The 22085-nt window shown below is 41.0% G+C and overlaps 1 protein-coding gene across 1 annotated transcript; it reads left to right on the plus strand.

Annotated features, from left to right (window-relative positions):
* The first annotated feature begins 8876 nt into the window (after positions 1–8876).
* Positions 8877–21294, plus strand: LOC105201005 (LIM/homeobox protein Awh). Its single transcript, XM_011168825.3, has 4 exons — positions 8877–9669; positions 14800–15146; positions 19827–20281; positions 20367–21294. The coding sequence occupies exons 1-4, from the start codon at positions 9664–9666 to the stop codon at positions 20573–20575; spliced, it is 1017 nt and encodes a 338-aa protein (XP_011167127.1). The 5' UTR covers positions 8877–9663; the 3' UTR covers positions 20576–21294.
* The last annotated feature ends 791 nt before the right edge of the window (positions 21295–22085 follow it).

Genomic DNA, 22085 nt, shown 5'->3' on the forward strand with positions numbered 1-22085 from the left:
CTGCGATCTTTGCCGTTCCATTGAAGTCGTCAGTGACTTCGGACTCACAGACCGACCGGGCGATCCCACGCGAGCACATCGACTGTGATTTTATCGATGATCATTCGCGATGAGGGCCAATGATACGATTACAATGCGCCCGAAGCTGTGTTTCGACCTCCTTTACGCGGGATCTGTGCTACTCTGCTGAGAATTGTTAGTGAGAGATTGTCTTTATATCTATTTATGAAGAGTTTTATTTTGAGAGCTGCACTGTTAAGAATGTCATGAAATTTAATGTATTTTTAAATTACACATTAAATTTAATGTATCAATATTGAAAATCTTATGCATGAAATTAGTACGCTTTTAGTGCACTTTTGAAAACATTAAATTTACATTAAATGTACATTGAATGTTTTTTAATGTACCTGCTTGAAATTTGCTTCCGTTACATTTTATTAAATTCTGATGCCAATTTTTAACAGCGTGATTACATTGTTAAAAATCGGCAGCAAAATTTAAGGTAATGTAACAGAAGCAAATTTCAAGCAGATACAGTAAAAAAAACATTTGTCACAATGTTATCAAAAATGTATTAAATTTTAGGCACATAATTTTTAGTTATGAATACATTAAATTTAATGTATAATACTTTAATTTTAATGTTTAAATTTAAGGTATTTTAACTTAAAAATACATGAACTTTTCATTTTTAGCAGTGCACTTCATATTCGTAAACATCTGATAAAGAATTCCATGTTTAAATTTTTATCTCATAAATAATTCAATGAATGTTTTTAAAATTCAATGAAACATCTACTCAACGCTTAAGCTTGTTAGAAACTTTCAATAAACATACTATTTTCATCACGGTACACCCACGGTATAAGGACGAGTTTCTATAGGCCTATTCTTCTCAGATGAATTTCTTGCACGATTCACCTTTTCTCTTTTTCCTTTCTCAAAGAAAAAGAGAAAAAATGAACTGTGCAAAGAGTTCAATCGAAACGAACAGATCTTATTCTTCGACGCTTCGTGCTCCGTGAAAAAAAGGATCACGTCGTTCTGCGCGTCTCCATTATCGCGAACGGACGGATAGAAATTGTTTTCCCGCGCCTGCAGCATGACTCGATTTTCAAAGCTAGCGGTCCCACGATGGAAACTGACAATCGACAATCGACGAAAGACGATTTTATCGGCGTCGCATCTCTCGTGTCGCTAATTATCGCGAATATTATCGGTGTGCGCGAGCCGCGCCGCGCCGCGCCACGCCGCGCCGACTCGCATCGCGCTGAATCATCGGTGCGGCTTTATTAGGCCCCGATGCACCTGCGAGCGAGGCGGAAGCGACGCGTTCCCATGAAGAAATCCCGCCACCCGTAGGAAACACCGTCCACGGACGCGTACACGGGGCCCGACGCGCGTAGGACGCGCGCGCGATTTAATTGTATACAGGGTGAGAGAGAATGCAGGGACACCGACGGGAAGAAACGGACGCGCTCTGTGTGTTTGCTCGACGGCTAAGCGCGTTAGTCTTAATCCGTTCGTCGTCGCTATTTTTTCGGTATCCCCCGTGCTAGATCAACAGAACGTCCGATGTAATCGCGTGTAGTAGCGTCGCTCGATCGTCCCCTCGGGGGAGAGAAGGCAGCGTGAACCCGAACGTCGCTCAGATCGAATCCACGGCATTCCCGCACGATGACGAAACGATCTGTGCTATTACAGGTGAGCGAGAATCATCGGCATGCGACTACCAAAACTCATCCATTATTGTTCCGCGGCCTTTGTCGCCGAGATTAGGGCTCAGACAAAAGATTTGAACGTATTATATGTATATGCTCGGTGTCTGTGCGAAGTAAAATAAAATAAAATAAAATAAATCCAGTTCAAACAGTTCGAACTTTAGTTGTTATCGATTCGTAATGTTAAGTGGGTATGTCTGAAATTCGGACAGTAAAAAAGATTGGAAATGCAATAGGCACTGGAAGCAAAAGAGCAATTTTTTCACGAATTTTTTTTCTACGTTAATATGTAAAATAATTTAGGTTTGAATTATAATTTTGAGTTATCGGATCTGAAGTAAGTTCAAACAATTCGAACATACCTTCAATTCGGAAAGTTTAAACTATTTGAAGTTTGAGTTTGAAATTGCTACTATCTGAGCTATTTAATCATTTGATGTTTCCAAGTAGGTTGAGACCATCCTCGAAAACTAAAGGATCGAAGAATGGTGATATTAGTGATCTTAGATCATGCTGATGCACAGCAAATGTAAAAAAATTTCGCATCACACAGATTAGATAGATAGATCAAATTTTATATAATTTTTAATTTAAAAAGATAAGAATGGAAGATAGGGTTAGGGCTTTAGTTAAATATTTAATAATATTTAGTAACCATTTGGTAACCGCTTGGTTACTATTCTATTATTATATTTGGTTACTATTACCATAATTGCTAGATATTATTAGATATTTGATTATATTAATCAAACGTATAATTCAAATTATTTCACCAAAGCTAGATTATTATTATTATTATTATTACTAAACTTTTTCTTCACTATAGGACGACGCGTGTGTGTGAGATTTTAACTAGTCAAATAATTTTGAGGTTCGAATGAATGCATCTGGTTGAGATAAAATCGTAAAGCAAATCTCTTTTTGCTGTATAAACTAAAGTAAATAAATTATTCTATTCTACATATAATAATTTTCAATTGATTTTGCGCCAATAGATGTCAATGAGCCGTCATACTCCGATGATTTCGCCGATAACATTCAGAGATAAACTTGTGGGATAATTTCAGAAATCGATCTTCTCGCACCTGTGCAATCATCGGAATGTTTTGCCGGTTAATATTTGATCGTCTTCACTGACAGAAGTGTGTTTTGACCTGCGCATATACATTCCGTCTTTCATGTGTAAGTAAATATGCTATTTATTGACTCTCGCAATTTTTAACTCGATCGAACGCATGATATGTAAGGCCGCCTTTAATTGCGCGTCGTTCAATTCGTTTTCTCTTGCTGATAAATAATCTGTTTCTGCTATATTTCGGTTATAGTTCAAATTAAAATCTACCTCGCGTGTTTACGCAAAAATCGCTGTTCAAGTTTGCGATTAAAAAAAAATTTCCTTACAAGTAAAAGCAAGCCTTTCTCATTTGCTGAGAATCGTGGTTCTTAATAATATTTCTGTGTAAATTTAAGCACAATTTTTCAAACTCACGCCGATTACTATCAGTCTTGAAACGCAAGTTCAACTTTTTAAATTCTTTAAAATTGAATTTTACATTGTACTTTTAAAAATAAAAACTTACTCTAAAAGAGTAAAATTCTTAAGAGAAACTCTAAAAGAGTAGAATTCTTAAGAGTAAAATTCCACTCCAAAGAATTTAGAGAGAATCAAAGATGAAATAATTACGTCACAAATTAAATTGATAATCAATTTAATCCTGTTGTTATGCTAGAATTTCCTATACTATTATATCATTTAAGTCAATACGATAAAAAGAAGTTAAAAAAAAATAAAAAGTAAACTTTCAAAAGAAGGAGATCTTAACAGACAAAATAAAAATAATTCCAAAGAAAAAGTTTTTATATAAAACATTGGTAAAAGAGAATGGGGCACGTTTTGCGTTAAATAGACTGAAATGAAACAGTAAGGTTAATAATACTGCTGCTAATAAGCATCTTTAAATGCAAAGAATTTGCATTGAATTACACTAAAATTTCCTTTCGTTTTTCCGAGCAAGTTTCGCGATGCTAAATCGACGATGAATATTTATACTCAAGAAAAGTGTTTTGTTTCATCAAAGAAGCGGTGAACGGTGGCACATATAGTGAGAGAAAGATAAATAGATGATAGATAGAGAAGGAGGATGTGGAAGTGAGGGTGTTCGAGGGCGAGAGCTGGTTTTCGTAAGGTTGAGCACAGTTTTGGCGATAACGAGCGGATTTGCAATCACGACTATATTGTGTAGAATCCTGCTGTTAGCTAACTTCAAGAGGGATGGATGAAACACAGGCGCCCTGAGATCACAGGGCAGGAGGCTGAATGTATAGGATGAGAGGATGAGAGGAGCATCGCGTCGCGTCGCGCCGGCTGGCTCTCCGTTACCGTCGCAATCACTCGCGTATACCGCGCGGAAGGCACAGACTAAGAATTTCAAATCTGCAAAATTGTCGCCAGAATTATGTTCTCCTTACTCGTACTTCCGAGTTTAATTCGTAAAACACGCGTGACTTCCGGTTGCTCGCGACTCCGAAACTCTGTTTGCAATTTGATAATTTTTTTTAAGGGGAAAAAAAGTCAACAAATCGAAGGATTCGTAGATAAAAAAGGAAAAAAAAACATAATAAGAGAATCTGGCATCTCGATATTTCTTTATTTGGAAGCTCCTTTTACGTAAGCACCCGTGTTGAGCAAAATGTTCAAAAGGTTAAAGCTCGAAGCGTATCGCGACGCGTTTCACGATAACTGCCAAGATTTATCAGGCCAAGGTCGCTGTTATAGCTTGTCCTTATTGCTTGTGCAACTGTTTCTCGCGTGGTCCACGTAAACGCGGAGGCGAGACAGATAGTACGTTGTTAAACACTCGCGTCTTCAGTTGAGAGGCAGCGAACCGGATTTTTATAACGTTCCCGCTGTTTGCACAGCAGGTGGTTAGTGGTGCGAACGACACGACGCTAGCCTGCTTTCTCGAATTTGTATTCTTTTACAGAGAGCTCCGGAGACCTGGGTGACAATAGTCTCGGGCTTCGTGCTCGGGGTGCCTCGTGGTACATCTCGGTTAGTTGTCGAACTCGAACGGGTCCGATGGGCGATCATTCTAATGATAATAATAGGTGTCCTACACCCGGCCTCGTGATCTAAGACAGGCATTTTTAGAAAAGTCCGCGAGAACGGAAAGTCTCTTTAATTTGCCGTGTAAAAAATGCGGAGGGCGAACGTGAGACGAACTCTCAGTAGGGGAGAAAAATGCAAGGGTGACTATCCGAGTCAAAATATTATGTGACTAATCATTTATAGCCTATCAATATTATCCGTTGAATATATATATATATATATATATATATATATATATATATATATCTGTTACAGTATTTGAATATAGAGTCATTGTACCAGTTAGTAAACAAATAAATAAAATGTTAGTTACCCAATCCGAAAAAGATTGATGTTAAGTTTTTCAATAATAAATATTTAATATAAATTCTTATTTCTTTTAATAAGTACATTGTTAAAAATCGGCAGTAAAATTTAATGTAATGTAACGGAAGCAAATTTCAAGCAGGTACATTAAGAAACATTTAATGTACCTTTAATGTAAATTTAATGTTGTCAAAAGTGCACTAAAAGTGCACTGTTTTCATGCACAAGATTTTCACTTATTGATATATCAAATTTAATGTACATTAAATTAACTTAAAAATACATTAAATTTTATGACATTTTTGACAGTGTATGTAGGTCACTTCTTTTAATATATATATTTCATTTTGCTTACTATATCTATATTTCTGTTACAGATTAACGTTCATTAAAGAAGGTACATACATATATTTTCCTTCTTTACTTAATATAATTACATTTTTAAGGAAAAAAATGATATTTTAATTAAATCTGTATATATAAAAATTAAATCTAAAAAATATTAATTAATTCTCAATTTATCATATTGAAGTCTTATAATTGTATTTTACTGTTTTTCTTAAAAACAGTCATTTACTGGTGACTGTTCAACTTTCAGCAATATTATCATGCTTGAGCATCTTACATAAATTATATTTTGTTGGTTCAGCATAATTGGATCAACTATCTTGTATTGTTTATATAACCATCTTATATTGTGTATTTTCTGATTTGTATTTAACTAAACTTTAAACTGTAGTAAAATATTGCAGTAAAATTGTTGTTTCCGTGCAGCGACGTCGGTAACTCTCAAATACTCGCGACTGCGGTACATTATTAATTATCCAATTTTTTCCTCGTGGATGCACGTGACTGCCTTGTCGCCTCGGTATGTTTCTCGGTTACCGTCGACGGGCCCGGGCTTTCGATCGCGCCGATTAATGGGCTCGTACGAACGGCTCGTGGACGCTGGATGCGGGACCGTCGCGTTGTCGCCTTCGATTTGTTCGGCACCGACATCAGAGACGGGGTGGAACCCCGCGGGTTCGTGATACGAGAGAGAAGATCCTACGAAGCGTTTCGCGAGAAAGGACCTTTGTTCACAGTTGGCTTCGCCACCGGAATAATTCGACCGCCATTTTTCTCGCTTTATCCTGGGTAAGCGTTACTAATGGCTCGTTCTCGAAGCGTTCGCGAAGCGACACGAGAGACTTGGCGCACGTAGGTAAATTTACACGGTTTACGCGCTTGCTTCGAGTTAATAAATAAAGGCGCCGCGCGCGGACTCTCGGAAATGCACATTCGTGCATTCTTCCCTCCCTATGCGCCGAGCGCGCAGCCGTTTCGAAATGCCGCGGAAATGGTGCACGATTCTTGGTATTTTACACAATGCATCGGAACACAGAGAGTATTTTCTCTTACAATTTACCCTTAAAATTATGGTAATCGTCGGATAACACGAACATCGAAGGATTTCACTATAATTTTAATAAAATTTAGCAAAATCTTAATAAATTTTAGTAAAATTATAATAAATCTTTGTAAAATTATAATACATTTTACTATTCAGTTAGGGGGTGGGGGGAGGGGACAAAAAATCATGTCGTTCTTCCTCTATGTAAATAAAAGACATTCTTTTTATGCAAAGCAAAAACTTTGTAGCAAAGTTACAGTTATATAAATGTTAGCTGTAATTTCTCACTCAACAATATAACCGTTGTATAATACACTTGTTATATAGTTATATAATAATAGTTACATTATTAAGTAAGAAATTACATCTAACATTTATATAACTGCAATTATTTACTGCGTTTCATAGAAAACAAAACGACAAGATTTTTTTGTCAACCTAATAAAATTATAGTTCGATTTTAAGGATAAATTCCAAGAGACAATTCTCTTAGTGTAGAATTACATAACGATTAATACAGTGGCGAGACACGATCCATTTGACAACACACGGCGACTCATCGATCGTTCATCTTCTCGGAGAGTCGAGTGTTATAGGAAACGAGACGTTTCACGGATCACCAGTCGCTCGGCAATAAAACACACGGGCGACGGGAATCGAAAACCTATTTGACAGTTTTCCACGACGTGAGAAATTTATATTCATTTTGGGCGTGGACGTGGGATACGCGCGTCCGCAGCCGAACGCCGGGATCGTGAATATATAACGCGCACCGCGTTACACCTGTGTGCGTGGTGACGCTAAACGCATGTGGAGAGATAGAAACGGCATTGGCGGGGAGGGATAACCATCGGTGATAAAAGCCGCCGGTCTATTCGGGGATGATTTACGGCTTGGGCCGCGGCGCGGTGAAAATACAAACAGGTGCTCGAACTTCCTCGAAAACTCATATTTATCCAAACGAAAGAAGAGAGTCCATTTCTTATCCTTGATGATTAACATAAAATTATGTTAAACGTTCTTTTATTTTGTCTCGCTCGATATAGAGGAGATGAAAGATTGGTGGAGACAGATAATTTTGTTAGAAAAAAAACCAAATGATATTGAATAAGTGATAATGGTGATTTTGGAGTATAGTAATGTTGTACACATAAAAAAAATGATTTCGCTACAGTATCTAAAATTTAATTACATACAAATTTGAAAATAATTTTGTTAAGCCTATTTGCATCAATGTAAATTAACTTTAAACTCGCGGGTTACTATCTAATTTGATTCGTTAATTTAATTTTGTGATATTACTTTTCTAATTTATTTCAACTGTGTTTGAAACCGTACGGAACGACGTGCAGTTCGAAAAATTGAAAACTAGGTAAAATCACATATAAAATATTATTTCAGCACTAAGATCTCGCTTTGCCATTATATTGTGTGTTTTCCGTTTTTATTTGTCTATTGTATAATTATTTTATCATATTACAGTCACAAGAATCATATAGTTCTCGCAGAGTGTTTGATAATCCTACATAATTATTTTGGTTCAATAAAATTATTTTTACTTCTATATGTTTAACTAAATTTTTAGATATTTTAGTAAAACGTTCTTTCCGTGCATCCATACAATCTTTTCTTATTTTACTAACTTACGTAGCTTTTAACATCTACATCTTTAAAATTCGTTGGCACTGAGTAGTTTAAACTTTAAACTTGATCAAGTCAACTTTCCATTTTTTCTAGTTTTAAGAATTACAAAGACAGAAAATAAGTTAAACCGAGTTTAAAGTTAATCTACATTAGTGCAAACGGAACTTGGACCATCGAAATAATTTCGTGTAATATTTAAACTAGATACTAGGATGTCAAAATTGTTTGCAGCATTGTTCATCATACTTGAGTGTCCTACGTAATTTTGGTCTAATCCAAAATTACTTTTAGATCCGTGTCCAGCCAAATTCTTAGATATTTCAGTAAAATTGTTCTTTCCCCGAAGACTATTTCGCGTTGGCTCTCGGTAAACGTAGGAGCGCATACTCCTACGTCGGAGTGTGCGGCGCGAGATATCGGATGTGCCTCTGTGACTCGCAAACGAAGTTTGCGCGAAGGCTGGAGTTTGCGAATCACCGCTGAAATTCCATTCGGCAGTTTGGCCGCCGACAATAAGGTACCCTAGCAGCTCGCGCGACGCGACCCACCGTCTACCGTCGTCGTCGCCCCGTCTACCCCGGTCGCGTCCCTACGTCGCGTCGCGTCGCACCGTTCCATCGCGAACGCGTTTCTCCCCGCTCTACTCCGAGGGAATCATGGGCGGGCACCGAGGGCGGAGCTCATTCGACCGGCGCTCACCCCGGACGTACGTCCTGGCCGGAGTTCCCGATCCTCTCCGTGCTCTGCCACCTATTATCATCACCTCTCTGTCTCAACCCCCCTCCCCCCTCCTCGCGCCCGACACGTACGCGACGCGCGAGCTCGCGAGTCGTGTCGTTGTTGCATCGGTGTGTACATACAACAGCTCCGATGGTTTCTTTCTCCGCGCGAGATACCGCGTGATCTGCTCGACGCAGATTTCTTCTCGGGTCTATCCACGGCAAGATCTCATCAATTCGTCCCAATTACTGTGTCGATTTAGACTTTTGATTATATAGAGCGAAAATGGATCCCCGCGACATTTCTCATTTAGCATTCTTATGGTAAAAAGAGGCCCAGCTGTCATTGACACTCGAGTGTAGGGCCACGCGTGCGAGTGTGCGAGTGCCGACCATCCCCACGCACTGCTCTTCCATCGCCCATCCCTGCGCCCATCGGGCGGCGGTGGTAGGGGCAGAACCGAGTATGTCAGTCTTCTCTTAGCACCGATCGGGGTAGGGTGTCGTTCGATTCTTTGCCAGAGTCGCGCGGTTCTCGCATCTGCGTGAATGACGGATGATCGGGCCGAGCGAGCCGAGCCGCGGCACAAATCTGTGGGATAGATATAGATTGGTGGAAAACTTGGTTTTCGCGGATTCGACGGTACACACGGAGGAGGGAAAGAGGAGGGGCGCAGGAGCGCGCGAGTAATACGAGGTATTACATACGAAATGAAGAAAAGAAGAAGCGCGTAATCGCGCGTCTGGATTAATCGCGACGGCGTAATTATGAAGGTAGGTTCTTTCGCCTTTAAACACTGCAGTTTTTGATACATATAAGTGACGAATCTATAAATGCGTCCATTTTTTTAGTTTTTCTTACTTTTCTGGCATGAATCTTGAAGAATGAACGCGATTCATAGAAAAAAACGTTTATTAATCTGTTTTCCCAATTCTACCAGTTATTTCCTAGTTATCATTGTTTGAAGGGGTCAATACGATTAAAAAGCTCTAAGAAGTAAATATAAAGAATTTATACAGAAAAGAGATCTACACGGTAATCAAATTTCTTGTCTCGTAAAAGAAAAGTAAATACATTTCTTGAATTATAATTTATCAATAAAAAAATTATTGTTACAAGTAATTATTTCTTTGAATTAATAAATTTTAACTCAAGAAAATGTATGGAAATTTCGTTGTCGTGTGATACTAACAGATGTGAAAGAAATTTTTTCTTAAAATTTACCTTTAAAATCATGGTAATTATTGGGCAATATAGACTTCGAAGAATTTTATTATAACTTTACTAAAAAGACAAAATATGTAATATGCAAAAGAAAAAAATTTTTAAATAAAATATTTGTAAGAGAAAATAAAATACATTTTATGGATCAAAGAGACCTGAATAGCAGGATTAGAGCAGGAAAAGCAGTATATATTAGTCTAAAGGCCTGAACCTAACGGAAGTATTGTTTTACTCAACGGATTAACTTCTCGGTTGATTAGACAGCATCGCTCCACGCGTAACATCAAAATTGCGAGACCGCAGAAAGGACGTCCGGTAGCTCGCCGACGTATCCGGTAGTCCCGAAGTCCGTACAGTCTGAGCTCGGCATCGTCTCCTCCACATTTCTCACTTTGTCAGCTCATCTACACGTCCACCGCTCCGGCGGCTCGTTGACGAATAAAAAATGGGGTCTATTATTCTTTCTCACCCGTTCGCTGATTGCAGAAGGCGCGCTCCAAAATGAGCAACGGCACGGCACGTAAAATGGGAACTCGTCAGGTCTCGGACTCGCGTGGGAGAATATTTGACAGATCTTAATCTTTTCTTCAACGAACGGAGAAAGAAAGAGAGAGCGCACACACGTGGCGCGAGCTACGTATATTTGCATTCGTGGACGTTGATAATTTATAAGCACCAAATTTCAGAATCGATTCATCTTATTCGCTCGTGTCCATTGTTCACTTTTGTAATATTGATAAAAAAAAAGTTTTTCGTGCATGGAAAATGCATTTGAAAAATGTCACTTTATTTGCGGACAGTCGTAGCTAAACGGAATCTTTTAGGGCACCCTTCAAGAAAGGCTAAATTCCAGTCTGTTGTAAAAAGCGATCTGTCCGAGTGTAGGGATAGTTGGGTCGACGATCATAAATTCGGGCAGGTACGATGAAATCTCACGGTCAAAAAGCCTATTTCTGTAGAAGACTCCCTGGAGTTAATGTCTTTGGTGGACATCCTTATTTAAGGACGAGTGGCGCCGTGCCGTTGCCCGTTCATTAGCACCCTGGAAAATTGCGTGTAACGCGTTATTCCCTCCCCCGAGTCGCTTATTTATTTCCGTTAATTTGTACATTGTGCACGCTCATTCACGCGTTAATTCGAACGCGTGGAATTAGCATAAATCCATCTTGATCAATGTTGGACGTTCGTTTGGACGTCCGCATGGGCGGTGTTACCTTCCGCCATTCGTATAACTCGTTTCGACGATTTTTCCAATCTACCCCGCGACTAGAAGCGCTTCCCTTCGCGAGTTTTTGCATGACATTTAAAACTCATCGACCGGTGCGACGATACTAATAAATCGAGGTATCGCGACTCTCGCGGGTATGCGATACGCAGCGCGTATGGGAAGGTGGTTTCTTACACGCGAGAGAAGACAGAGAAAAGCCACGAGGCATAAATCACAAGTGGGAAGTTCAGCGCTTCGCCTTCGGGCGAGTCATAAATCAATAGCTGTCCGGTTGTGCACATGAAATGATTACACTGGTCCCGCGTGTAGACTCGAACGTGAGTTCCAACGTGACGGGGACGAAGCGGAAGGATCCTCGAAATTGGCCGTCGCGCGTCAGCTTCCCAGATGTCTGACACGGCTGCGACATGGGGTTTTCGCGTTTTTCCCGATGTACGCATCCGTCACGATTCGCCATCGCTCCTCCCAGATAGTTCGAAAATATTCGGAGCGGACCATCAAAATGCGTTTTACTCGAAATTTATAATGTTCAAAAAACGAGAAAGAAAATCACAAGAAAACTACGCGTTTGACAGAAAATAACAATATGCCAATCAATGGGATGTAAAATATTAAGAAAAAATGGTGCGACGTCAAAATTAATTTCCAAATTTTAAATTTCCCCTCCAAAAATTAAAATTTTGAACAAAACAAATTTGAAAAGTCTGCTAGACATGTACTGAATAGAATATATTCAAGCTTTTTTGCCAAGACAAGACTTGGATTTAAAATATCATTTAATCACACGCATCCAGCCATATCTTAAACTTAATGACTTCATGTACCAACTTGCGCACGGAAAGAACAATTTTGTTGAAATACAGATCTGAAAATAATTATATTGAGCCATTAAAACAAATTGTATTGGATGTTTAACTTGGTTGATAAAATGTTACAAGACTGTTTGCAGCAACATTATCATACTTTGGCGTCCAATTATTTTGATCAAATATAAAATCATTTTCCGATCTAACTAAATTTTGAAATGCCGCAATAAAATTGTGTTTTTCGTGTATGACTTTTTTTCAAATAAAAGAACAATTTTGTTGATGTAGCTAAAAATTTAGCTAGATAAAGGTCTAAAAATATCATAATTTTGTTAGACCATCAAAATAATTATGAAGGACATACGATCATGATGAGCAATACTGTAGTTTCTAGCCATTACCTTCAATGTTTTACAATATTTTGAAGGATTTACAAAATTATTTTCAAATCCGTATTCAGCTCAATTTTAAAGTACTTTAACAGAAAACTAAAGTTCTTTCTGTGCAGTCCATATAATCTTTTCTTATTTTTATGACTTATCAGCCTTTAACATCTATATTTCTAAGATCCGTTTGTACTAATGTAGTTTAACTTTAAACTCGGTTTAAGTTACGTTCGATCTAGATGTAAGAATTAGAAGTGGTTTAAAGTAAGTTACATTGGTGCAAACGGGCTTAAGTTAAGCTATTATTACATTTTTTTTATCACATGTCATAATATTACCAAAGACTTCTTATCCTACTCTTTCATCTTTATTCCTCATCTCTTATCCTTTTATTCCCAGAAAGGGATAAATATACATATATCTTTCCACAATTATCTTAGGACATTATTCTTCATTATGTCTAAATCCTCATCCCACAGTCTATTATATATTTCTTTTTTGTGTTCACGTATTCCTTCAAACTTTTGTCCTACAATCGGCGCGGCGCGGGTGTGGAGAACGCGCGAATGTGGCGCGCCGGTCTTGCTCGAGATAATTAACTCACACCTCCCGGGGCGAACAATACCCTTGCGCTGTACTCGCGTGCCAATTAATATTATCGGGTATCACGTACGATCTGTGCATACGATCCGGCGTGTGCGCGCGTGCCGTGACGGAGCACGGCGAAATAAGAAATCACGCGCGGATCTGATAGACGGTATCTCTCCGCGTTTATCTCCAGCGACGCATCGCACAATGAGCGCCGTCGCCGTCGGCCTGGCATCGACAGCGGAAAAAGAGTATATCGCCGACGCGGATGATATTAACGATCGTTATTAGTCGCGACGTCCACGTAGTTCTAATAGCCGACTCGAGATAACGCGCGTCCCGCATCGACATATAATCGTTTCACACGGAGAGAATTTTATCTTGAAATTTACCCCCTCAAAAATCGCGGTATTTGTGGAACAACATAGACTTTGAAAAATTTTACTCTAATTTTAGTAAAATTTTACTTAACTAAAATTACAGTAAAAGCCTATACTATGATTTTGAGAATAAATTCTAAAAAAAAATTTGATAAGATTGAATACGTAACGATGATAAGTTTCACCGATAACCCGGCGTCAACGTTGGGGTCTTAAGATCGAGGGCCGACACGAACCCGCCGGATAATTAGACCATCGCTCGCGCGGCAATTCCTTGAATTTGCGTATATGCGATTATGCGTCGTCGAGGCACGAGGGATCATTTATCACTCGGCGCGCCCCGGCGGCCCCCGAAGCGGCAGATCGTCCATTATTTCACTTTGGCGAGCATTAATCGGCAGATTCGGAGTCCCCCTGGCCCGAGTCGGATGTCTCTTCACCGATTTGGGAGAACGATGCTCATTCCGTATCGGTTCGCATCTTTACGTCTTTCATGACTTTCTTTTCTTTTGCGATTCACAAACCGCAAACTACGTTATCTCGTAATTACCGTTCGCATAAACCTGTTCTCTCGCGTGTAACGTTAGAAAACAACTTCACACGCATAATTTCTTTAATCTTAAAATGCTATTCACATTTTTCTTTAACACTACTCCCCAATCAGACAATGTTTTTTAAATATTTAATAAATGTTATAATGAAGAATAAATTTTTAAAAGATTCTGCGAATTGGATTATCTGGGTAAAAAATTCACCCACTAGTTATAAGAATTCTTTTTACACTTTTTTTATGTTTACTTTACAGGTTGCAGTTATTCTAACACTAAAATAGTGATAGAATAACTAACGTTTTAGAGATAGTTTTACACCACCTTCGAATAAATTATGTGAATTATCTAATATCTATGTCTATACACGTAATGGATGTGTAAATAAATAACATACCACATAGTTTATCTGAAAATAGAACAGCTGGCCCTTAATACACAAAAAATTTAATTATAAATATTATTTACAAAAGATTAACAAAAATTGTAATTAAACTTAACATTTGAATGAAAATTCGTACAATGAAAAAAAAAGTTGTTAACTTGATTAAGTTTTTTAACTTAATTAAATTTCTTCAAATATTTATGTATTATTTAGACATTTTTTAAGTTAAATGCATAAATATTTAAACTAAAAAAATTTAATCAAGTTGAAAAATTTAGTCAAGTTAACATTTTTTTTTTAGTGCAATAGTATTTTAAGATCAAAATCTTATTACATCTGTTACTGCACATTTTTGCAGACCGAAATGGAGACGGAGCCCGAATGCGCGGACGGTGTCCTGTGCCCGAAGGCTAACAACAATAACAACAATAACACCAACAACAACAACAATAATAACAATAACACTAGTAACAACAACAACGTCGCCGTCGCGAAAAAGGGCGGCAGCGATAACGGATACGACGCTATGGAGATGGACTGCGGCGGCTGCGGGGAGAGCGTACGCGAGCGCACCGTCTTGTGCGTAGGGGGTCGTACCTGGCACTCCAGATGCCTAAAGTGTTGCGCCTGTGCGAGGCCTCTGCACGACCAGCACTCGTGCTTCCTGCGCGGCATGCGGCTCTACTGCAGGCACGATTACGCTCTGTAAGTGCAAACATTTGCATGCCGAATTTACCCTCGTCTCTCTGCGGCGGTGCCTCTCGCCGCGCGGAGCCGGAGACTCGCGTTTCGCGGCAAGCGGTTTCTGATTGGAATCCGCTATCCCGGAAATCTATCCCGGACTATGGACGCGGACGTATCGCTTCGTATCTCATACGGACGGACCATCCGTCCGTTCGATCCGCGAGATGCGAAGGGGGAGGGGTCAACCTGTCCTCCGTGCGCGGATCCGCATTCCGTGTGCCGCTATCGCGAGTCGCGGGGTAGAGGGAGAGGAGGGAAGGATTACCGGACGTTATCGATGAGACCAGGAATATCCCGCTTCGTCGAGGACAACTTACGCGGACGCCCCGCTGACGCGATCCGAGATCGAGTCGGCCTAAAGCCCGGCGGCTTAAGAGAACGCGACTCGGCTACCGTGGCCGCGCCACCCTTCATCTCTTCCCGAGGGAAGGAGTTGTCAGACGAAAAGTTGGAATTTGCTCAATTCCGTGCCTTATCGGAGACACGCCGCGTCGCGTCGCGTCGCGTCGGTCGACGGCGGTTGGCGTATCATCGAGACATTCGATTCCGCGCCGTTGACCCGTTAAGGATCCTTTGTTCTTCGCGCGAAACAGGCACGGGTTGAATCGCCGATCGCGCGAACCGTCCCCCCCTCGCCCCCCGAGTCACGTGGCTCCATCCGCGCGTGTTGGGTACACTGATGTGTGGTATTTCTACATCGATAGACATCCATAAGCGCGCGTATTGGGTGTCCGAGATGCGCGCTCGCGAGAGTCGCCATTGGGTGATTAATGTCTTCCAATGTAGTCTGCCTCTCCTCGTCTTCTTCTTCTTCCTCCTCCCCCTCCCCCCAACCCCCCTCTACTCATGCGGACCTCACGTATAGCCGGCTATTCACGTCACCGTGCATTCGTGTATCACGCATGCTCACGCACAGCACGAGCTGCGAGTCACGTTGACGTCTCGACGTCTCACTGTCTCGCGCGCGCGCGGCGAACGCGGAAAAAAATAAATACCCTTTCGCGAGATATCCTCTCGCTTCGGCTTTTACGCCTCCCCGCGTCATTTTTGCCCAAACCCCCTAAGACGCGCGCGTAATCCGTTTATATACCTTAGACGTATCTTTCGTTATGCGATACTCAGCAAGCATTTCTCAAGTTCTGTTCGGCGACAGAGAAAGAGAGAGAAAGAGAGAGAGGGAGGATGGGGGCTCGAAAGGTCTGACGATACGAAAAATAACACGCTAGGATGGAACGATATAGCTGGCGGGGAAGGAATCGCCCGGCTATCATTAATTTATCAATGTCCCGAAAGCGGGTTACTTCGCGCTTCGTGATTCCGTATACCAAATATACGCGTACGTGTATGTGGGTGCCGAGTCACTCGAGATGGGACTGCCTAGTGTCAGTGTTCCGGAGGACTGAGGAATTCGCCTCGTAAGGCACCGAAGCCAGCTGCGATCCTCGAACCGTTCCTTCTTCCCGCCTTCATCCGCGCGGTGCTTCTTTTCTTCGGGCGAGCGAGGGAACGGGGAGGGAGAGGCAGGGAGCGAGAGAGAGAGAGAGGAAGCGAGAGAGAAATAGAGTGGTCTTTGAAATTAATAAATATTCACCCAACTCCGGGGTCCGCGCGCCCCTATCCCTCGACGCCGAGGCGAGCCTCGGACGGACCCCCCAACCCTTTCCCAATGCTTTCGTCGCTTTCGTACGTTTCGACCGAAAAAAGAAGAGCTCGGGCGTCGAAGTGATTCGTGGCGGTGTGTGCGCGCGCGCGCGCGCGGCAAAAATCGCTCTATTAGCGGTTTCCCTCACGTTGAGATTCCGGTTTTCTCGATTCGGCGCGGTCAACGCAGAAGCGACTCGCATGCCCAACGTCGGGACCACCTGTCGCCGTAATCGCGACGTTATCTTTTCCACCTCGCCGGCACTTAAGGCCGCATACCTCGGCGCGGGTGCCGAGGGACACGCTCGAAACGAAGCGAAATAATCGCGGCTCTTTGAGCCGACCAAAACGTCCGTGGAACTGAGTATAACGCGTTATATATTAAAGCGATAACGTTACACACGTTGGCGTTCCACGATATCATTCACCAGAGGTATCACGGATCGTCGCGTAAATTATGACGAGTTGTTGATCGTTCTACGCTGCTACCGAGACGCAATTAACTCGGATACTTCTCCTCGCGCGAAGCGATTCTCGATTCTCGATGATCGCGATCCGCATGCCGACGGGATTCGATCGTGCCCTCGCAGCCGTCTCGTACCTCTCGGCGAGCGCCCAACTTAATCCCCCGTTGACTTATAGGGCCCGCCTATGTGGAAGAACAAATGAATAAATTAGGGCGGGGCCGTTTGGTAGCCGACGCGCGTGTACAGCCCTGAAGATTTATAGATACCCAATACCAGTTCTCTCGCCGCCGCCGGAACACGGGATTCCCCTCGTCGCCCTCTGTCCTCCTCGGTACAGCAAGTCCTCGCTCCTCTGGGGTACGAAATCGGGGTATAGGGAGAGAGCAGCGGGTGCTACTATTTAGCTGAGGTGACACTCGTCGAACGGCGAAAGATTCACGTTTCCACGGTGGGAAAGGGAAGGGGAGGGGACTTTCTTAGTTTCACAAAACTCCCTTTTTGCGGGAACACTTCTCGTGGAAAAGGTTTCTCGTGAGGAATCGTGCAGATATAGTGATAGTTTAAAGTCGATTGAAATATTTGAGATGGCTTCTCTTTACTTGGTTACTTTAGAACGTATTAGACAAGTCAAAACAGGATATACCGTATAAGTAACAGTAAAATAGCATATAGGGGATAGATTAAAACAGCATTAGGAGATCTATCTATTAATAATCTCTACTCTAATTTGATTCTAATCTAATCTTTACATATTGTCTCACTACATGTTGTGTCTTGCGGAACAGCATAAGATAGGATTTCTCAAACTTATATGAATCGCGACCCATTCTTTAAAACATTAAACATCTGCGCTTTATCTAGCATTAAGAGAGTAATTTACAAAGAAAGTAAATTGATTATTTATTAATAATACCACTTTGAGCCTCCTATTTTTCAATTTATTATTAAATATAGTTTTATAAATCTATTTTCCAAAACGTTTATTTTCTATTTCTATTAATAATATTTTTGATGTCGCATCAAAGCAAATAATTTAATAATTGTGTAGGAGTTTATTTAAAAATTTTGTTTCAATTTCTACTGTACTGAAAAATTTTTATGTCTTATCAAAAATCGGTTTGTTAGTAACAACCCATACTTTGAAAGCTGGCATGAAGTATTTATATAAATCGACGAAAAATGTTTTACGTATATATGAAAGACTTCTAAAACTCTTCATATACTTGTATTTTGCATAGATGACTCATATTAAAGGAAAAGAAAATGTACCATTACCTATTATAATTAATATCCACTAGTTGATTGAAGGGTAATTGATTGGTATTAATTATTACTTTTGATTAGGTCAAAACTGGACATTTGATTGAAATAATTTTACCAAAGTTTAGTGATTATACATCATGGATTTATTATTATTACTAGACACTCTCTTTCAGCGTAAATCGTTCGTGATCGGTATGAACTAGCTCCTAGGCGTGCCCTTTGCGCGGGATCACCATAACCAATAATATCCCCCCGAAAACATCGCGTCATGCGACGATGACTATGCAGACGCGAAGACTAATCCCTCCATGAGCTTACCATATTTTTCCATACAATAACGCCGTGGTCGATCGGTCGTTGATGCATTCTTCTACTTCTTCTTCTGCTTCGTCTCTATGCTCTTCCTCTTACTTCTCTTTACCTTTTCCTTTCCCTCTTACTTTTTCTTTTTTTCACTCCTACATGTCTGTACTTCTTATCAATCCTTTTTCTTTTCCTTTGCTTCGTTCTCCCTTTCTTCCCCTTCCGTCTTCTTTTCTTTTGCGTATGCTGCCGTATGCACGGCATGATCTCCTCGTGAATTTCATGTTTCAGTTATTTTTGCGCTTCTCTATCGGTGTCCTCGATAATCATTTTTTTATAGCTTCCTTCGGTCTCCTTTTCCTTAATTCTCTCTAGCGTTAGATCCACTCCCCGCATCCTCTCGTCGGCACGGATTCAAAGAGACCGAGCCATTTGTATAGAGGTCGGAAGCCGCGGGACTGAGACATCGAAATAATCTCGACGTAATCTACCCCTCGAATCGCGCGATACCGATCCTTAAACCGAGGAGGCTCCGACGCCTCGTCGGGCGGACATCGAGTGGCTGAGTAGTATGTTAATGAGGACAGGACTGCCGCCGGGTCCTCGCGCTCTCGGAGGTCTCGGATGAACCTGCCGTCAGCGGGATAAAAATAGTTTTTCGTCCGTGTCTGCACGACCGAATCGGATATATCGCACCGCGAGGGCCCGCGTTTATTAGCCGCGTCCAGTCGTGACCGCGCGCCTCGACCAAAAAGAGAGAGACTCGCGTGAATCGATGAATGATGAATGACGGTAAGTGGGTGATAAATGGGCGGTACACCGATACACCGATCAGCCCCGAGTCGGATTCCCTTTGTCGCTGATTACGCGCGTCGATTAACTTTTTTGACGCTCGTGCTGAGAAAGTTGACGGCGACTTGTCACGCGCAGCTTTCATACGGGAGAAATCCCCGTCGCGTTTTTGCAGGACATTCGGCGCGAAATGCGCGAAATGCGGGCGTAGCGTGGGCGCCGGGGACTGGGTGAGGAGGGCGAAGGACAGAGTCTATCACTTGGCTTGTTTCGCCTGCGACGCCTGTTCTCGTCAGCTGTCCACGGGCGAGCAGTTCGCGCTCCTGGACGCCCGACTCCTCTGCAAGGCTCATTATCTGGACGTGGTCGAGGGTAATAATACCTCCTCGTCGGAGGATTGCGACTCCGAGCACGGCGGCAAGGGCAGCAAAACGAAGCGCGTGAGAACGACCTTTACCGAGGAGCAACTCGCGGTCCTGCAAGCCAACTTCCAGATGGACAGCAACCCGGACGGACAGGACCTCGAGAGGATAGCCCAAGTAACTGGTCTCAGCAAGAGGGTCACGCAAGTCTGGTTTCAGAATTCGAGGGCGAGGCAGAAGAAGCACAGCGGCAAGATCAAGACTCAGAGTAAGCAGCGCCCGTTGTAACGATCTCGCGGGAAGTAGGTATCCCACGGGATTTTAACAAAATACCTATTTTCGTGTGCCTGCAGTGCATCATTCGCCGCCGATGCATCATCATCCGGTCGACCTGTATTCCGGTGGAATCAACGTGGTCGGCGCTTATCTCGGTGGTTATCAGGCCAGCAATGCCGGTAGCGAGAGCCCAGGTAGCCCATTGACGCCGCTCACACCTCTGACTCCGCTCACACCGACGACACCGAATCACTTGCAGGCCCAATTCTGCCACCCAGCGGGATAATCCGATGTAAAAGTTTCCACGAGGCCATTGACATTAACCCTTTTGCACTCAAATGTGTGCTTTCAATTTTTGTCGTAAAATCATATAATTCGAAAATATATACGAAAATTCGTGATAATATCTTGCAAAATCTAAAAGTTACGATTATATCTTTTTCGCATTCTTTTTTATGTGCACAAAAAATCAGGTAAAAAAATATATCACAAGCTGACTGATGCACTAGTTTCAATCAATCAAATTATTACGCGAGCGAAGAATTAACAATTACATGTGAAGGAAATCATAAAACAAATTAATTTGTACATATTATCCCGTGGAGATGTAAAATAAGCGCGCGTTTATTGTTAGTACAATACGTAATGTATGGAAGGTACAAGTTTTTTGTATTTAAAGTTAGATTAAGCTTATTTATTCCGAACTTGTAACAATTTATTACGTCTACTTGCGAATAGAACCTCTTAGACGACACGAAAAAAAGGGAGAAAAACGCAAGATTGTTGCGTTCATTTTTTGAAACACTTCGACGTAGACATTCTTTAATCCATAGTAAGATACTGTATATAACGCGAATGGTAGCTTTTGTACATATGTCTTCTGTAGGTAAATATAGAAAATATTGTGAAGAGTGAGAGAAAAGCGTGGAGAACTTGATATCGCCTACTTGTCGCTGCAATATTGTAAACCGTACTGTTATTAATAAAACGCCTTTTATTGTTAAACCTGTTCGCAATTATTTATCCTTTAATTATTATAACCTATAATCAGGGTTGGGTATGTTAAGATAATTCTTTAACTAAATTAAGTTAAAGTTATAATGGTTTATAAAATTAAACAATAATATATTACATCAGATTACCAAAATTGAAACGCAAGAATAGGAAAACTGTATAGTCATGTGTCAATCACAGCGGTTTTTGGTGGCAATAATTTTTGATTTTTACAATTTCCAATTCAAACTGCGCGTCGCATTTTGTCGGACTTGAAACACAGTCATGAAGCCGGATTAATAATATTAATGTTTTAAGAAGTATATATATCCCCCTACCCCGGAGAAACTGTTAATTATTTTATTGCGAAAAAATAACACAGCCAGGGTTCGAACCTGAATCTCCCGAATTCCGTACAAACATCCTCGAATCCAATTAATTATTCAGAAGAACTCTATGTTTTCCCGTAACGTTTATCAAAATATGTGCTAACAGATTAATATAACAAGTTTCATTTTATGTACAGAAGTGTTCATTTACGTGCAATAAATTGGATGAAAATACTCTCCAGAATTAAATATCGATATTAATTTAGTGTAACGCATTTATTTTAAACGGATCTCTATCAATATCTGGAGCAATGAATCTCTATCAATATATTCAACAGAGATTCATTACTATGAATTATAGATTAAAATATAATTTGTTTCACTCACCGACACACGATGCACAGCAGCGGAGTTTTCAACGTCGACCTGTAAAACACAAATAAATATAATTCACATTACAGTAGCGTAATTCAT

Source organism: Solenopsis invicta, chromosome 3 (assembly GCF_016802725.1).
Source record: "Solenopsis invicta isolate M01_SB chromosome 3, UNIL_Sinv_3.0, whole genome shotgun sequence".
Taxonomy (NCBI): Eukaryota; Metazoa; Arthropoda; class Insecta; order Hymenoptera; family Formicidae; genus Solenopsis; species Solenopsis invicta.